The sequence below is a fragment of the Amblyraja radiata genome, chromosome 5, assembly GCF_010909765.2.
Source record: "Amblyraja radiata isolate CabotCenter1 chromosome 5, sAmbRad1.1.pri, whole genome shotgun sequence".
NCBI classification, from domain to species: Eukaryota; Metazoa; Chordata; class Chondrichthyes; order Rajiformes; family Rajidae; genus Amblyraja; species Amblyraja radiata.
The window spans coordinates 5,384,891-5,404,081 of record NC_045960.1 but is presented as its reverse complement, the minus strand read 5'-3'; the positions used below and the strand labels follow the sequence as shown (position 1 = coordinate 5,404,081).

Genomic DNA, 19,191 nt, shown 5'->3' with positions numbered 1-19,191 from the left:
CACTTTAAAATTCAAATGTTGAGGCTTTTCACAGTCCCTGGCTCAGTCCTCAAATGCATATTCCAGCATGTGTTACTGAAGTCTATTCAGGGACAAAGTTGTTCCAGTTGTAACAATACAAGACAACAAATTACTATTTAACACTTTAAATAGAGTCTGGAGAAGGGTCTTGTCCCGAAACGTCACCCATTCCTTCTGTCCAGAGATGCTGCCTGCCTATCCACTATTTAACACAATTGTTCTCGACAGCTAACTCATCAGCTGATACTATTTCATTTTAAACTTTCTGCTTGACTGATTGTTCCAGTGATTAGTGAAATTAAATTCTTATCACCTACTTAAACTTGCTTGAAACCTACGTTTTGTTGTCTCAGTAGTTTTATATATTTTACAGTTCTATATATTGCAAGATGATATTAAGCAGACACATACCAAAACTACTGCAACATATATGAACATTTAATATAGTAAAAACAATAAAGCTTTTCACAGAAAGGTTATCAAACTAAAATTAATCCACAAAAGATGTCGAGACAGTTGACCGCATCCGTGATCAAATAAATTAGCTGATTTTAAAGATGGAAAGCGACGTGAAGGCAGCTGAAAGCACAGCTAGCGGAGATGATGGAAATCTGCAGTAACCCCCCCCCCCCCCCCCCCCCCCCCCTCTCTATTCCCTCTCTCTTCCATGTGCCCCATTCTTCCCTTTCCCTCAGTCCCCTTCCACCTATACACCTACTGGCTTCTCATTTTGCACATCTACTCTCCTTATCTCACACTTTGTCTTTTCATCTGTGGCTTTTGTCCTGCCATCTGCCAGTCGAAAACCTCCTTTACCTGTATCCACACATCACCTGCCAGACATTGTACTGCCACCACCTCTCTTCCAGGTTTCTGCCCCTCCATCCCACCCCCCCACTACAATCAGTCTGAATAAGGGTCCTGATCCAAAAAGTTATCTAACCAGACATACGGCCTGAGTTATTCTAGCACTGGTTCTTTTGCAAACCAGCATCTGCAGTTCCTTGTTTCTATATTATATGCAACTCTGATACCTTCAGGTTCATAGGCAGTAGCATCAACAATCAGATGGCCAGTTTAATAGTCCTTCAGAGGAGTCTAATGGTTTGCCTTGAAAATTAGCTTTTGCTTTCTTTGTTTGAAGGATGAATATCGCTCCAAGTCAATGCATTCCTTATTATTTTATTTAACCTTTAAGCAAATGTGTACTTGTCTTGAATTTTCTAGGTAGAGGAAATACAAACAAGGTATTCCAAAGATAACTGTGTTTACTTGACAAAGGTAGGTACTATGTTTGAATTGTTTCATTAAAATGTTATAGCTCTATTTTAAAACTCATTCATAACAATTTCTGAGTTGTGATGCTATTTGTGGTTCATTTTATATCTTCCCTGTGTTTTATTTTCAGTGTTACAAAGAACTTGGACAGAACACTAATGCGCAAATGTGGTGTGACATGGCAGTTTCCTTTACTGACATTATAGAGGTAATTACATTGAAATTAATGCTATTAAAACAACCTGCTTTCATATCCTACTTTCATTTTCGATATCCCGCAGCTCCGCTCTTACTCCCCCTCCCCCCATTTGTAATGACAGAGTCCCCCTTGTCCTCGCCTTCCTCCCCATCAGCTGTTGCATACAGCATATAATCCTCCAACATTTTCTCCACCTCCAACGGGATCCCACTACAGGCCACATCTTCCCATCTCCACCCCTTTCTGCTTTCCGCAGAGACAGTTCCCTCCGAAACTCCCTGGTCAACTCGTCCCTTCCCACCCAAACCACCCCCTCCCCAGGTACTGTCCCCTGCAACCGCAGAAGATGCAACACTTGTCCCTTTACATCCCGCCTCGACTCCATCCAAGGACCCAAACAGTCTTTCCAAGTGAGGCAGAGGTTCATATGCACCTCCTCCAACCTCATCTACTGTATCTGCTGTTCCGAAGGTGTCAACATCTCTACATCGGCGAGACCAAGCGCAGGCTCGGCGATCTTTTCACTGAACACCTCCGCTCAGTCCGACTTAACCTACCTGATCTCCCGGTGGCTCAGCACTTCAACTCCCTTTCCCATTCCCAATCTGACCTTTCTGTCCTGGGCCTCCTCCATTGTCAGAGTGAGGTCCAGTACAAATTGGAGGAACAGCACCTCATATTTCACTTGGGTAGTTTACACCCCAGCGGTATGAACATTGACTTCTCTAACTTCAGATAGCCCTTGCATTCTCTCTCCATCCCCTTCCTCTTCCCAGTTCTCCCACTAGTCTTACCATCTCTATGCTATCTTTGTCCCGCCCCCCTCCCTTGACATCAGTCTGAAGAAGGGTCTCGACCCGAAACGTCGCCCATTCCTTCTCTCTAGAGATGCTGCCTGTCCCGCTGAGTTACTCCAGCATTTTGTGTTAACCTACTTTCACCTCCACATGGAACATTGAGAGAATACATGAAGTGCTTATTTGATTACATGATTGTATTTTGCAGACCAAATCTACTCCTGCTTGTTTATAATGTGTTTTGTAATTTAATACATTCATTTTATCAATAGCTGGGTTTGACATCAGTCCAGGTTGGGATGAAAGAGCAGCAACATCAGTTTTTTTTGGGGGGGGTTTAAACACTAAATTAAATGTATTCAGTTATTTACAATAGTATTTGCACGTCAAACTATAACAAAACACCCGCCACCATAATAGAAACTTGGCAAGTATTCCTTCCTACTAAGCACCAAATTACTCTATTACAATCCTGATCCAAGATACAGTCGATCCCCCACAGCACCCAGCAGTCCCGGAACTCCTTCACGGCACCCGTGCACACCATGTGTTCCTTTTCAGGGTTGTAACGCTGAAAGAGGGGCAGGCAGTCAGCTTGGGCAGAGCCTGGCACCATGACCCATGAATGACCAGACCCAGGAACAAACTAACCAGGGCACCCACTGATCTACCCACTCCCCTACACACTGGGTGCCCAAAAATTAGGATGGTGGGACTATCAACATTGTAACTAACTTTGATGAACTGGTGCTGCTAGGGGCAGTTCAGTTCGGTTTAGTTTATCGTTACGTGTACAGTGTTTATTGCGTGCTATCCAGTCAGCGGAAAGACAAAACGTGATTACAATCAAGCCATTTACAGTGTATAGATCAGCGTTTGTCAACCTTTTTACCCTTGCTGAACTCTTGAAATAATTTTCATGTCTCAGGGAACTACATAAAAATTATTACATGTCTTTATTAATCTCTTTCTTTCTCTTTCATAAATTTAAAGTTCTTAAGGCAAACATAATATATTTTTCTGATAACTGGTTTAAGCAAAAAATAACATGTTTTTCTCAAGTTTACTGGCAATGCAAAAAAAAACTGAAATCAAACTGCTTCTTTGAAACTGAAGCAAATTAAGGCAAACAGAACTAAACTTGGAAGAGAGAGAGAGAGAGAAAACAACACACACAAGCTTTTCATAAACTAACAAAAACATACATAATAAACCTTTGATAAACTAACAAAAATAAACATAAACATACTTATGGTGGCATTGTCTGGAAATTTGATTATCAAATTACGTGGGTGTACGAGGAGTAAAGAAGGGGGCTGCGAACACATCCTTGTGGAGCCACAGTGAAGATGATTATCGTAGTGGATGATTTGTCCCCTATCCTCACTGATTGGGGTCTGTTGGTCAGGAAGTCGAGGATCCAGTTTCTAGAGATGAGTTCTGACTCTAATCCCCACGAGTTTGGTGATGGTATAATGGTGTTAAAGGCAGAGCTGTAATCTATGAATAGGAGTGTGAGGTAGGTGTCTCTCTTATGCAGGTGTTCTAGGGATGAGTGTAGGACTAGGGCCATGGCATCAAACGTGGACCTGTTGCGGCTGTAGGTGAACTGCAGTGTGTCAAGACCACTGGGTAGACTGGATTTAATGCGTTCCATAACTAGCCTCAAAACATTCCATGATGGTGGATGTCAAGGCCACTGGACGGTAGTGGTTTAGGCATTGCCCTCAAGACAAACTCCTACCACTGGAGGTATGTGCAGGTCAGATGGCAATAATGGTTTTCTAATTGACCTTTGCAAGTCCTTTTAGGGAGAGAAAACGTTTTCAAAGCCCCAATAACCGATAACTATGAAGGTCCAGAAATGTCAATGGCAGATTCAGATAGAATCTAGATATATTTGCATGTGAACAACAAACACTTTTAAGTGGTTTAAAGTGACAGTCGGCAGCTGTGTAATGCAGATCAGATGCTTTTTATTTAAACCGATTTTGATTCATATGCTCGAGTTTTCTATACAATACCTTTAATCTCCCATCAAAGCAAAAATTGTCAAAATTTCAAATCCCATCAAAACCTCTTTTCCCAAAAACAGCTGCCTTGACTGTAAATTTCCAATCTGAAATTGGCAGATTGGTTTGGGTAAGGATATGGAATCAAGATAGGTAAATGATGTGTCATGATGGCCAACAAATGCTGGCATTTCCATTAATGCTTGCATCCCTCTATCCCAGTGCTGATATAACATCAGAACAGTTGAAATCAATCTTAACGTTTACATGGAGAACGTATAAACTCCATACAGACAGCACCCTTAGTTGGGATCGAACCCGGGTCTCTGGTGTTGTAAGGCTGCAGCTCTACCGCTCTGGCACCCTCATGAGCCTTTAGTTATCTTCTAGTTAAAGAGGGTATATAGAGCCTCAGTTCATCTAAGATCTGCTTTTAATTCAATTGTTGACTTCTGGGATAAATCCCAAACTAAATCCTGCATTGTCATAAATTCTTGAAATGTTCCCTTTCGTCTTGGTGACCAAGAGTCGTGCTCGGTTTTAATTGGCATCTTCTGATTGATTGATGAATCCATTTAATCATTATAACTAAGCATTCCATTCTCATTAATAATTTTGTTCTTCAGACTTAATGTCGCTCCCTTTCTACCTCTCCTTTAACTATTCCTTGACAATACATAGTAAGTGCAAGGTATCCAAAAATAAATTGGATAGTTATATGGACGGGAAAGGAATGGAGGGTTATGGTCTGAGCGCAGGTATATGGGACTAGGGGAGAATATGTGTTCGGCACGGACTAGAAGGGTCGAGATGGCCTGTTTCCGTGCTGTAATTGTTATATGGTTATATGGTTCCTCAAAATGTGTGCTTCCAAAAATGTTGCAGAAATTTATTGTTAACTAGATTTTTGCACTACCGTGTACCGTTTTGGCGTAGGTCCCCCCCTTTATTCCCAAATCTTACGTTTTTTAAGTTTAAAAATGTAAAATATTTCTTGTTAAATATAACATCAAATCTTAAGGAAACTTGGCAAGACCGACGACGGGAAAAAGCTGAGTAAGGTTCTGCAAAAATGTCAGCGCTACCGTGTACCCTTTTGGCGAAGATACAATAACACACACACACACACACACACACACACACACACACACACACACACACACACACACATACACACACACACACACACACACACACACACACACACACAAACAAGATGAGACTTAATAGTATATAGATATGAATGATTGATGCAATTTGATGGTCGCCTTTTACAGTTTTGACTTGCCATACCTTGCCTCACAACAGTAACTCCAGAATTGCTTGCCAACACTCAAAATAGTTCCCTGGCCTGTTCTTTATAGTTATTTTTGCTGCTATATTAACCATGATTTTCTTGTTTGCTGTAACACTTTCCGCACCTTTCCTCCATTTTCCATCCCATACATTTCTCTATACATGGGAGAATGGCAACAATTATTATTGGGGCAGAGGAGTACTAGTTAACAGAAGTGGCATTTATACAAGATTCTCATATATATTTTCCTTTCCTTTGCCACAGGAACAAGAAACTCAAGAAGAATTAGAAACTCTTGTCTCCATCCTCAAGCAGTGAATTGTATTCCTTTGCAACGATTGTGAAAGTTGTTTAAATATTTGGATAACTGCATTGTAGTTTTTTCTTGTTGAAAGGGACAATAGGTTACATTGAAAACCAGCACTGAGGATCACTTCTTTATTGAATTTTGCATTGTAGATTTATTTATTGAATCATGTGAAATTTGCTGATTCTGCACCTAACCTGGTTAAAATATAAAACTCATTATTTTATCCATGGTAAAATAAACAATTAAAACAATAATTATGGATTATATCTACAAATAATTTTGTTTTGATTTATAATCTCTAGATTATGAAAGGTTGCAATTATTTAGTAATTTACTGAAGCCATTGCTTGCCTTTTATTATGATTCTTACTTGAGGTCCAAACTAAAAAAAAGTCTGAATATGGACTTTTTTTAAAATTTTGATTGAAAAAGCACAAATATAAACATATAATTGATTTCAGAAGAATGACTTTGATTTACAATCATGTATTAAAATATATAAATATTTATAATTTTTTCCAAAAATTAATAAATATTAATTGGGACCAATGTTTCTGTTTTCTGTATTACAAAACTGTACCAGAGAAAGTAAAATACAAAATGTTTTCTATGAATTGGAATGTATCTTAACTACACAACTTAGTAATGATTACTTTCATTCCACTTGGGGCGCAGCATTGATGGCAGCCTCTGCCCACAGTCTGTCTGTTTTTTTAATCTTTTTTTAATTTTTAGTCTGTTTCAAATGTGTGTTTTGGAGGTTTCTTTAGTTTTTCTATGTGGGGGAGGGGGGTAGGGTAAGGAGGAAACCGTTTCCCAGTCACTTCCTGGCGAGGATGCGACTATTCTCCGAGTCGCGTCCTCGCCCCCCCCCCGCTCGCGGCCTACCACCTGGATTGGCGCGGCCTTTCCTGCCGGGGACCGGACAAAAGCTTCAGCGGCGGCAGCGCAGCACTGGATTCATCGCGGAGCGGGCGATGCCTACCTGGATCGCCGTTTGAAGCTCCGGAGTGCTGGGCCTGCTGCTTCAACATCTCGGAGCTGGGGTTTGGAGAGCTCCCAGCACGGGCGGCACTGACCAACATTGAGAAGTCCTGGGACCCTTTGCCGAGGGCCGCCAGTGTTGAATCTCCGACCAGCGCAGCCTGTGGACTTCGGGAGCTGCGGACTCCGGTAGAAAGTGGCCGATTAGGATGTCCAAGCCGTTGAGGTGGTTCTCCCGTTCCGACGTCGGAGTTCCATCATCCCGGCGAGAGGGCCTGAACATCGGGCTGCCCGTGGCGGCGACTGCGAGGGGTTCGGGAGCCCCCCTGACCACTGGTAAACAATGGAGGAGGATGACTGAATTTTAGAGCCTTCCATCACAGTGGGAAACTTTGATCCCGCTCTGTGGGGATGTCTGTGTTAAAGACTATCGTGTTCTGTGCTCTTTATTATTCGTTTGGCTGTATGGCGACAACACATTTCACTGAACCAATCGGTACATGTGACAAGTAAATGTATCTTGTATCTTTTTTCCATTTCCTGGTTGAAAACAATGAATATGTGAAATGAGGAAATTTATTGACTGTGGAAAGTCAAATTCACCTTACAGCGTGGATAAGTTGGTTTTGAGTGCGTAGATCTCCGATGTGTACAAGAATCCACAAGAGGTGAGGACATGTTAAGCAATACCAGATGCATCATTACCTTATTGTCTTCAGCCTTTTGAAGAAAAGTACTGCAGAATGCTTATTTCCATTATTGACTTACTAACTGGTGTAAGCAACTAAGCTCTCAATGACCATGCTCTTAGATCAAGGGTTCCCAACCTGGGGTAAATTTACCCGGGGGGTAAATTTGTTGATTCTGGATTTGCACACATTTTTTCTCATTGACTGTGTGTTTGGTTCTGGTATACCGGTATCTGTTCATCATTAGTTGTTCATAAATAAGTGAAATGACATTGTTATGTGCTATTAAAGTTGCCTGGGGTAAATGGGACGAAAAAGGTTGGGAGCCCCTGTCTTAGAATAATTGTGTAGGAAGGTACTGCAGATGCTGATTTACATCGAAGATCGACACAAAATGCTGGAGAAACTCAGCAGGACAGGCAGCATCTCTGGAGACAATTTGGGTTGAGACCCTTCTTCTTTCTCAGTCTGAAGCAGAGTCTCGAGACCCAAAACATCACCCATTCCTTCTCTCCAGAGATGTTGCCTGTCCCGCTGAGTTACTCCAGCTCTTAGAATATCTGTCTCGCTGAAATCCCTGGATAAGAATCAAAAGTTGAGCCACTGATTGTTCAAGGCTGAGACAGATTATTTCTAGACCACAGGGGAAGAGAGGGTTATGAAGAGCAGACAGGAGAGCGTTGAGGTCAACGGTCAGATCAACTATGATCTTATTGAGTAGCAGAACAGGTTCCAGGTGCACAAAAGCACAATCTAGCTCTTTGTTTCAGTATTCTAAGCACTGTATTAAACAACACAGCTAACACAAAATTGGATCGGTGTTGTTAATTGGAAGTATTGTCCCATGAACCTAACTCATTCCAAATTCTTAGCCACAAAGTCTCGGGTACAAATTTTGTAGTTGTTGAGGAACAGCTCATTCTTAACATCAGTGGCAGCACAATCACTTAAAAGTCTAAAAACTATAAACACAGCTTGAAAGTCTATAAACTTTATCTTTGAGTTTGACATTCATTTATATTTTAAAATTTGAATGCAAATATTAGCTATGATGCTATTACAAGGGCACTATTCAGGGTTAAGTAAACGGCAGGACACAGAATATGACCGTTCCACCCAAACAATCTGTGCAGGCATTTCCGCTTCATTTGAGCCTTTTTCTTTTTCCCTTCTCTAAATTTATCTGTCAAGCCCTCTATTCTGTGCAGGAAGGAACACCAAGGATAGACACAAAATGCTGGAGTAACTCAGCGGGTCAGGCAGCATCTCTGGTGAAAAGGAATAGATGATGTTTTGGGTCGAGACCCTCCTTCTTTCTCATTCTGAAGAAGGGTCTTTACCTGAAATGTCACCCATTCCTTTTCTCCAGAAATGCTGCCTGATCCGCTATGTTACTCCACCATTTTGAGCCCACTATTCTGCCTGTCCATCATCCTGTAAGTGCCAAAATACTCAGTGTTTAAGAAGGAACTGCAAATGCTGGAAAATCGAAGGTACACAAAAAAGCTGGAGAAACTCAGCGGCTGCAGCAGCACCTATGGAGCGAAGGAAAAAGGCAACGTTTCGTGCCGAAACGTTGCCTTTTTCCTTCGCTCCATAGGTGCTGCTGCACCCGCTGAGTTTCTCCAGCTTTTTTGTGTACCTGCCAAAATACTAATTTGGCTTCATCCACATTCAAAACACTCAGCGGACAGGCAACATCTCTGAAGAGAAGTAATGGGTGACGTTTATTCTATATATCTGCTTGGTAGATTACTTTTTCCATGGTTTGAATGATATATTTGATATTGTTCCACTCGCTTACCTCAAGATGCTTCAGTCTGAAGAAGGGTCTCGACCTAAAATGTCACCCATTCCTTTTCTCCATAGATGCTGCCTTTCCCGCTGAGTAACTCCAGCACTTTACGTCTCTCTTCGGTTTAAACCAGCATCTGCAGTTCCTTCCTACACAAAAAGAGACCCAATCTATACATTTTGTTTAATTATGTATGCCATTGTATTTCTAATATAATTCTTGTAAATCTTTTCAGCATCCTTCTCATTAGTTCTATCCTTTTTATAAAGTGGCATTCAAAACCATGAATTACATAATGTTCTAACAAAGGTTCAATTCCTCTCGGGCATAATCCATACTTTGTTATTTAACCCAATTAGTACTAAATCCTGTTCCGGTTTTTGCTTACATTATGACCTTGACATCCTGTAGCTGGCAGCTTTTAATGATTGATATATTTAGACTGCTAAATCACTTTGTTCCCATACCCCACATAGACTCTCATCTTTCAAGTAATGTGACATCGCTATTCCACCTACCAACATGAATTACCTCAATTATCTATTCCTGGCCCATTCTGAAACTTTATTGATGTCTTTAGTTTAGAGATACAGTGTGGAAACAGGCCCTTCGGCCCACTGAGTCCATGCCGACCATCAATCACCCGTACACTAGTTCCATGGCATTCCACTTTCACATCCTACACACTGGGGGAAATTTACAGAAGCCAATTAACCTACAAACATGCACGTCTTTGGAGTGTGGGAGGAACCCGGAGCACCCGGAGAAAACCCACCCGGTCACATGGAACATGTACAACCTCCGTACAGACAGCACCCATAGTCAGAATCAAACCCAGGTCTCTGGCGCTGTGAAGCAGCAACTCTACCATTGCACCACTTATATAAAATTCCTCCTACAGTTTGTTACAGTTCATCTCAGTACTGACTATTCCACCCATTCTGTCTTGACCCCGATTTGTTGTCATCTTTGTTATGGAAATTATGTTCTTGATGCCAATGACAATCATGCATATAGATTATGAGCCACACGGGTCTCAAGACTAGAATGCTTTTGGAAAATGTAGACAACTTAGATGAACAGCATATCTATTGGAGTAAAAGTCTGATAATCTGTCATGCAATTGTTGGGGGAATCCCAATGGTTCTGCATGGGTCCAGATTGTGTGTGAAGGATCTGGACTGCACGTGGTGTGCAGCTAGAGTCAGTGTCAAAAATCATGGGTCATGCTGAAGATTACAGGCTGAAAGTCATCACCATTCTCCAATATCCCTTTCTTAGATGTTATTTTTCAGCAAGACTTCCCTTATCTTCCCATCTGCAGGTTAAGTTGACTGGCCTATGATTCTGTAGACGTATTCTATCCCTTTTGAAAATAGGGGGATTACCTCAGCTGCTAGCAAGTTCTCCAGCATTTCACTTTTTCTAGTGAAGTATTAAATGTGTTGAAATGCTGAAAATGTCCGACTATCCCTCAGAGGGAACTTTTTCCTCACAGAGAGTGGTGAGTCTGTGGAATTCTCTGCCTCAGAGGGCGGTGGAGGCCGGTTCTCTGGATGCTTTCAAGAGAGAGCTAGATAGGGCTCTTAAAAATAGCGGCGTCAGGGGATATAGGGAGAAGGCAGGAACGGGGTACTGATTGGGGATGATCAGCCATGATCACATTGAATGGCGGTGCTGGCTCGAAGGGCCGAATGGCCTGCTCCTGCACCTATTGTCTATTGTCCATTGTCTATCCATTTTGGATTGTTATATTTGCTTCCTAATTAGACTTTTATCTGAAAGTAGGGTCTCGTCCCGAAACGTCACCTATTCCTTTTCTCCAGAAATGCTGCCTGTCCCGCTGAGTTACTCCAGCATTTTGTGTCTACGGTTCAAACCAACATCTGTAGTTCCTTCCTACACTTATCCCTATTAACTTCCTCTTCCATTCAATTAATATTGGGAGAGGTGAAATCCTGTATTATGCTTTTTACTCTCTTCACTAATTTGTCCTCTTATTTCTTTCATCTTCTACCATAGCAAACAAAATAGGAGCAAGAGCAGTCCTTCTGCCCCTTCGAGCTCACTCTTGCCAAGTTTGGATGAAGGGTCACAGACGTAACATTGACTCTCTCTTTCCACAGGTGCTGCAAGAACGCCTCATTTTTCCAGCATTCTTTTTTTTATTGCATCTGATCTGAATGCTATCTTTGTGAATCATTCCCTTATTCTTTTGGTATCCAAATATCTTTCCATTTTTGTTTTGCATAAATGCCATTGGCCTCCACAGCCCTACAGGGTAGAGAATTCCAAAAGATTCACATTCTCTGAAGAAATCTCTCCTCATCCTAAACAGGCTGCCCCTTACTCTGAGACTAGTCTCTGGATTTAATACTCCTCAGCCAAGGTGAAATATTCTTACTAACCATATAACCATATAACAATTACAGCACGGAAACAGGCCATCTCGGCCCTACAAGTCCGTGCCGAACAATTATTTTCCCTTGGTCCCACCTGCCTGCACTCATACCATAACCCTCCATTCCCTTCTCATCCATATGCCTATCCAATTTATTTTTAAATGATACCAACGAACCTGCCTCCACCACTTCCACTGGAAGCTCATTCCACACCGCTACCACTCTGAGTAAATAAGTTCCCACTCATGTTACCCCTAAATTCTGTCCCTTAATTCTGAAGTCATGTCCTCTTGTTTGAATCTTCCCTATTCCCAAAGGGAAAAGCTTGTCCACATCAACTCTGTCTATCCCTCTCATCATTTTAAAGACTTCTATCAAGTCCCCCCTTAACCTTCTGCGCTCCAGAGAATAAAGACCTAACTTATTCAACCTTTCTCTGTAACTTAGTTGATGAAACCCAGGCAACATTCTAGTAAATCTCCTCTGTACTCTCTCTATTTTGTTGACATCCTTCCTATAATTGGGCGACCAAAATTGTACACCATACTCCAGATTTGGTCTCACCAATGCCTTGTACAATTTTAACATTACATCCCAGCTTCTATATTCAATGCTCTGATTTATAAAGGCTAGCATACCAAAAGCTTTCTTTACCACCCTATCTATATGAGATTCCACCTTCAAGGAACTATGCACGGTTATTCCCAGATCCCTCTGTTCAACTGCATTCTTCAATTCCCTACCATTTACCATGTACGTCCTATTTTGATTTGTCCTGCCAAGGTGTAGCACCTCACATTTATCAGCATTAAACTCCATCTGCCATCTTTCAGCCCATTCTTCCAAATGGCCTAAATCACTCTGTAGACTTTGGAAATCCTCTTCATTATCCACAACACCCCCTATCTTGGTATCATCTGCATACTTACTAATCCAATTTACCACACCTTCATCCAGATCATTGATGTACATGACAAACAACAAAGGACCCAACACAGATCCCTGAGGCACCCCACTAGTCACCTGCCTCCAACCCGACAAACAGCCATCCACCATTACCCTCTGGCGTCTCCCATTCAGCCACTGTTGAATCCATCTTGCTACTCCTGCATTTATACCCAACAGTTGAACCTTCTTAACCAACCTTCCATGAGGAACCTTGTCAAAGGCCTTACTAAAGTCCATATAGACAACATCCACTGCTTTACCCTCGTCAATTTCCCTAGTAACCTCTTCAAAAAATTCAAGAAGATTAGTCAAACATGACCTTCCAGGCACAAATCCATGTTGACTGTTCCTAATCAGACCCTGTTTATCCAGATGCTTATATATATTATCTCTAAGTATCTTTTCCATTAATTTGTCCACCACTGAAGTCAAACTAACAGGTCTATAATTGCTAGGTTTACTCTTAGAACCCTTTTTAAACAATGGAACAACATGCGCAGTACGCCAATCCTCAGGAACTATTCCCGTTTCTAATGACATTTGAAATATTTCTGTCATAGCCCCGGCTATTTCTACACTAACTTCCCTCAATGTCCTAGGGAATATCCTGTCAGGACCTGGAGACTTATCCACTTTTATATTTTTCAAAAGATTCAGTACTTCTTTTACTTTGAAACTCATAGTATCCATAGCTACTCTACTAGTTTCCCTTACCTCACATAATTCAATATCCTTCTCCTTGGTGAATACCGAAGAAAATAAATTGTTCAATATCTCCCCATCTCTTTTGGCTCTGCAGATAGCTGTCCACTCTGTCTCTCCAATGGACCAATTTTATCCCTCGTTATCCTTTTGCTATTAATATAGCTGTAGAAACCCTTTGGATTTACTTTCACCTTACTTGCCAAAGCAACCTCATATCTTCTTTTAGCTTTTCTAATTTCTTTCTTAAGATTCTTTTTACATTCCTTATACTCCTCAAGCACCTCATTTACTACATGCTGCCTATAATTATTGTAGATCTCTCTCTTTTTCTGAACAAGATGTCCAATTTCCCTTGAAAACCAAGGCTCTTTCCAAATTTTACTGTTTCCTTTCAACCGAACAGGAACATAAAGATTCTGTACTCTTAAAATTTCCCCTTTAAATGTCCTCCATTTCTCTTCTACATCCTTCCCATAAAACAAAATGTCCCAGTTCACTCCTTTTAAATCATTTCGCATCTCATCAAAGTTAGCCTTTCTCCAATCAAAAATCTTAACCCTAGGTCCAGTTCTGACCCTCTCCATAATTATATTGAAACTAATGGTATTGTGATCACTGGACCCGAAGTGCTCCCCAACGCATACCCCCGCCACCTGTCCCGTCTCATTTCCTAACAGGAGGTCCAGCACTGCCCCTCCTCTAGTAGGTACCTCTATGTATTGCTGCAAAAAACTATCCTGCACACATTTTACAAACTCCAAACCATCCAGCCCATTTACAGACACACTGCTTTATTCTTGTCAACCCTAGGAATTATTTTGAAAATTTCAACAAAATCATCTTGCATTCTACAAACGGATTAACTTGTCTACAAACTGTTCATTAGTCTGCTTGATCTGTCATTATCCTCTATCTCTATTCTATTTTTCTGCTTTCACTGTACGATCCTGATAGGTACCACAGCTCTTCACTGCTCATTTTTCCCAATCCTCACTTTTTTGTCATGCATCATACCCTACAAAGTTTTACTCCTGATCCTAATTATATTTTTCTCTGTAATCTCATTAAATCCCTACTATGTCTGAATTTTCTCAAAGCATTTCTCCTTTTTAAATGTCACCTATTAACATTCTTCCGAGATGCTGCCTGACCTGCTGCATTGCTCCAGGATGTAGTGCCTTTTTAAAATATATATATAAACCAGCATCTGCAGTACCTTGTGTCTCCCTTTTTAAAAAAATCACTGTATAAGCTTAGTAGACAGTGTACCTTTTACCTAAAAGGACGCAAAGTGCTGGAGTAACTCAGCAGGTCAGGCAGCATCTCTGGAGTACATGGGTAGCTGACGTTTCGGGTGGAAACCCATCTTTTTCGTTCACCTAATTGTTAGTGGAATCTCTTGACACACTATGAAGAAACTCCAATGTCTAAAGAATGGTCTCGACCTGAAATGTCGCCCATTCCTTCTCTCCAGAGATGCTGCCTGTCCTGTTGAGTTACTTCAGCTTTTTGTGTCAACCTCCTTTGTAAAATACATTAACTCTGTATTTGCTCCTCAGCTATTCTCCCTACATTACTCTTGGGTAAAGGATAGGTGACGTTTCGGGTCGGGCTCCTTCAGTCTAAAGAAGGGTCCTGACCCGAAACATCATCTTTTCATTTTCTCCAGAGATGCTGTCTGACCCACTGGGTTATTCCAGTTCTTTGTGTCTATATTTGGTATAAACCAGCATCTGCCGTTCTTTGTTTCTACATAATATCAATTGTTTTTCTTTTCTATTTTGTTTACATTCAGCTTACTATTTAAAAAATTCCTACTACCCCACTGCTAGTTTAATTCTGCATTCACCAGGCATTTTATTGGGTGTATGTATGGAAAAATCTGAGTAATGTTCACCACCAACATCAATTTTAATGATCTGGTCTTCCCATCCCTCGCCTGAGGCAACTGAGAACATTTGTCTATTTGTGGCTTCGAGATCTATCCTTATGATGAATTCCAATTCATTGACTACAGTTCAAACATCACAGTAAGGCTGACAAACCATTTACAATCTCTTTGGAATAATAAGGTTAGCATATACTTCAAGAATGATAGCAATGCTGCAGCCTAGTAACTCAAGGCAATCAGTTACGGTAATGACCTATCACCAGTGTGTCATTATCACACAGCCTTCGGCCGTCTGAAAAGAACCTCAAAACTCCTAGTCTGGGCAATGGTGATTCCTATCCTTCCTGAACGCTTCCTGATTATTTTCATTTGCCAGTTTTCAAGCACTAATGTCATGATCTTAGCTCAATTCTGGTCCCCTGACCTGTCCCTTTTATCGACTGCGGGAATTCACCTCTACCATATACGATATGGACTCTACCATATGGACTCCTACATATCGGCGAGATCAAGTGCAGGCTCGGTGATCATTTTGCTGAACCCTTGCTTTCCCTCCCCATCCCATCCCCCTTCCTAGTTCTCCGACCAGTCTGACTGTCCCCCCAATTAAATATTTATCTCTGTATACTTTGTTGTCAGCTTCTCCTAACTAGCAATGATCTATTCCTTGACCTTCATCTCTTTTGGTGTCTTGCTTTCACACACACTTCCTTATCTCTGTGTCTCCCTCTCCCCTGACTCTCAGTCTGAAGAAGGGTCCCGACCCAAAACATTACCCATTCCTTCTATCCAGAGATATTGCCTGTCCCACTGAGTTACTCCAGCATTTTGTGTCTATCTACCATCTTGAAGGTGGGTCTACGTACCACCCCAAAACAACAACACCAGGTTGCATTGGACAAATTGCAGTATGCTCGGTTGCCAACTCTCTTGGGACAGCGAATGCTGATTGCCTGTTCATCATTGCCGTTGACTTCAATCAAGCTAACATCATGAACGTACTCCCCAAATACCAGCAGTATGTCTCCTGCCCCACGTTAACACTGATCACTGCTAGAGCAGAATCAAATACGCCTCCCACTTCAGCCATCTATCATCTATCGGTGCTGCCTTTGCCAGCTTACAGATAGAGAGTGAAACGCAAGGAACCAATGAAAAGAGTAATAAAGCAATAGTCTATAGAGTAGGAAGGAACTGCAGATGCTGGTTTACACTGAAGATGAACACAAAATGCTGGAGTAACTCAGCAGGACGACACCTAGCTAACAAGGATCTGCATTTTCCTGGTCCTCCATCTCTTTTGATATCTTGTTTTCACACTTTACCCTTCCTTATCTTTGTGCCTCCATCTCCTCTGACTCTCAGTCTGAAGAAAGGTCTCAACCTGAAACATCACCCATTCCTTTGATGAGTTACTCCAGCATTTTCTGGCTATCTAGTGGTCTATAGAGACTGAGGATCTACTTCAGGACTGCCATGAGTAAGTGGACTAGAACATTTTCAAGACTACTTCATTCACTCCGAATGAGTATACCTCGGTCACCAAATCAAGATGAGTCAGGAGCACAGGAGCACAAGTATGGTGATTTAAAAGTACAATAAAACATTTGCTTGCACCAACATCACAGGCATAAAGACTGAGACAACGCACAAAAACATAATGTGTAGGGTTAAACCAAAAATAGACACAAAATGCTGGAGTTACCCAGCGGGACAGGCAGCATCTCTGGAGAGAAGGAATGGGTGGTGTTTTGGGTCAAGTCCCTTCAGATCTTAGTTTAGTTTAGAGATACAGTGTGGAAATAGGCCCTTCGGCCCACCAGAGATGCTGCCTGACCCGCTGAGTTACTCCAGCATTTTGTGTCTATCTTCAGTACAAAACATAAATTATACATACATTACACAATATAGGGAGAAGATAAGAATAATGCAACATAAAAAAAGCAAGGAATTAATGCAAAAATAAACAATTTAAAGGCAGGAAAGCAAGAGGTAGTCCATAGTAGAAACAAGTAACTGCAGAATGCTGGTTTATGAAAAAAGACAAAGTGCTGGAGTAAGTCAGCAGGTCAGGCAACATCTCTGGAGAGCATGGATTGATGATGCTTCAGGTCGGAACCCTCCTTCAGGCTGTTTATAGTGGGGAAGGGGAAGAAAGAATAAAGGGTAGGCCATTTAGAACTGTGATGAAGAAAAACGTTTTCACACAGAGAGTTGTGAATTTGTGGAATTCTGCCTCAGAAGGCAGTGGAGGCCGATTCACTTGATGCATTCAAAAGAGAGTTAGATCGATCTTAGGACTAGTGGAATCAAGGGGTATGGGGAGAAGGCAGGAACGGGGTACTGATTGTGGATGATCAGCCATGATCACATTGAATGGTGGTGCTGGCTCGAAGGGCTGAATGCCCTACTCCTGCACCTATTGTCTATGTATCTATGAAAGCTGAAAGAGAGAAGGGGCAGGATGAAGCCTGGCAGGTAACAGGTGACCCATAGTGTTCTGTTGCCAAGATAGGATAATGGTTTTACAGGTCGGTTCAAGAACTTGATAGTTGGAGGAAAGTAGCTGTTCTTGAACCTAGTGGTGTGGGGTTTCAGGCTTCTGTACCTCTTGCTTGGCAGTAGTAGCGAGAAGAGGGCACGGCCTGAATGGTGTGAATCCTTGGTTATAGATGCCATCTTCTTGGGCCAACAGCCCATGTAGATGCTGTCAATGGTGGGTAGAGCTGTGCCACACTCTGCGGTCACTTGCATTCCTGGCCATTGGAATTGCCATGGCAGGTCATGATGCAACCGCTCAAGATACTATCTAGGTAGAGGTTTATTGGTGACATCGAGTCATAGAGTCTTCTAAGTGGAAACAGGCCCTTTGACCAAATTTGCCCACACTGGCCAACATGTCCCATCTGCACTAGTCCCACTTGGCTGCTTTTGACCCATATCCTCCAAAGCTAACCTATCCATGTACCCTGGATAATTGGTGTCGGTAACATTTAATAAATCCATGTATCCATCTCAGTCCTAAAAGATTACCCCCAGTTTAAGGATAAACGGGAAATCTTTCAGGACTGAGATGAGAAAAACATTTTTTACACAGAGAGTGGTGAATCTGTGGAATTCTCTGCCACAGAAGGTAGTTGAGGCCAGTTCATTGGCTATATTTAAGAGGGATTAGATGTGGCTAAAGGGATCAGGGGGTATGGAGAGAAAGCAGGTACAGGATACTGAGTTGAATGATCAGCCATGATCATATTGAATGGTGGTGCAGGCTCGAAGGGCCGAATGGCCTATCCTGCACCTATTTTCTATGTTTCTATGTACCTGTTTTTTATATATTACAATAGTATCTGCCTCAACTATCTCCTCTGGCAGCTCGTTCCATACACCAACCATCCTTTGTGTGAAAATATGACAAAGACATGACGAATCTCTTTGTAGAGATTAAGCTTTTAAAATCTTATAGGAAGGTAGATACACTGGTGCACCTCCTTCATCGTTTCATCTTTGCACTGGGAGCTGTACAGGGCATCAGGTATATTAACGCCCAGGAAGGTGACGCTGCTAATTCTGTCCATTGCCGACACACCAATGAAAACGGACACGTGACACGTTCCCTGACATCCTCTTTCTGAAGTCAGTCTTCTTCTTATCGAGTCCACACACAAGATTAGAAGTTGTTCAGCCAGAGCTGAACACACTTCTCGGCATCTGCACAATGGTGTCTGTCTTGTGCTTCTTGTGCGTGGTGGTGGAAAGATTGGTTGAAACAGGGCCGTGACGTGAACGCTCTTTCCTTGGCCCCTCTGAAGTCAGCGATCTGTTCCTTGTTGATGTTGAGCAAGAGTGGGACGGCACGGTTGAGT

General features: G+C 41.9%; 1 protein-coding gene across 1 annotated transcript in view; it reads left to right on the top strand.

Moving 5' to 3' along the window:
- Positions 1–6,324, top strand: part of LOC116972947 (regulator of microtubule dynamics protein 2-like) — a 75,582-nt gene extending 69,258 nt beyond the window's left edge. The window contains exons 8-10 of the mRNA XM_033020546.1: positions 1,249–1,302; positions 1,430–1,507; positions 5,869–6,324. Coding sequence (XP_032876437.1) covers positions 1,249–1,302; positions 1,430–1,507; positions 5,869–5,922 — 186 coding nt within the window. The 3' untranslated portion in view covers positions 5,923–6,324. The remainder of the gene's footprint in view (positions 1–1,248; positions 1,303–1,429; positions 1,508–5,868) is intronic.
- Positions 6,325–19,191: the final 12,867 nt, after the last annotated feature.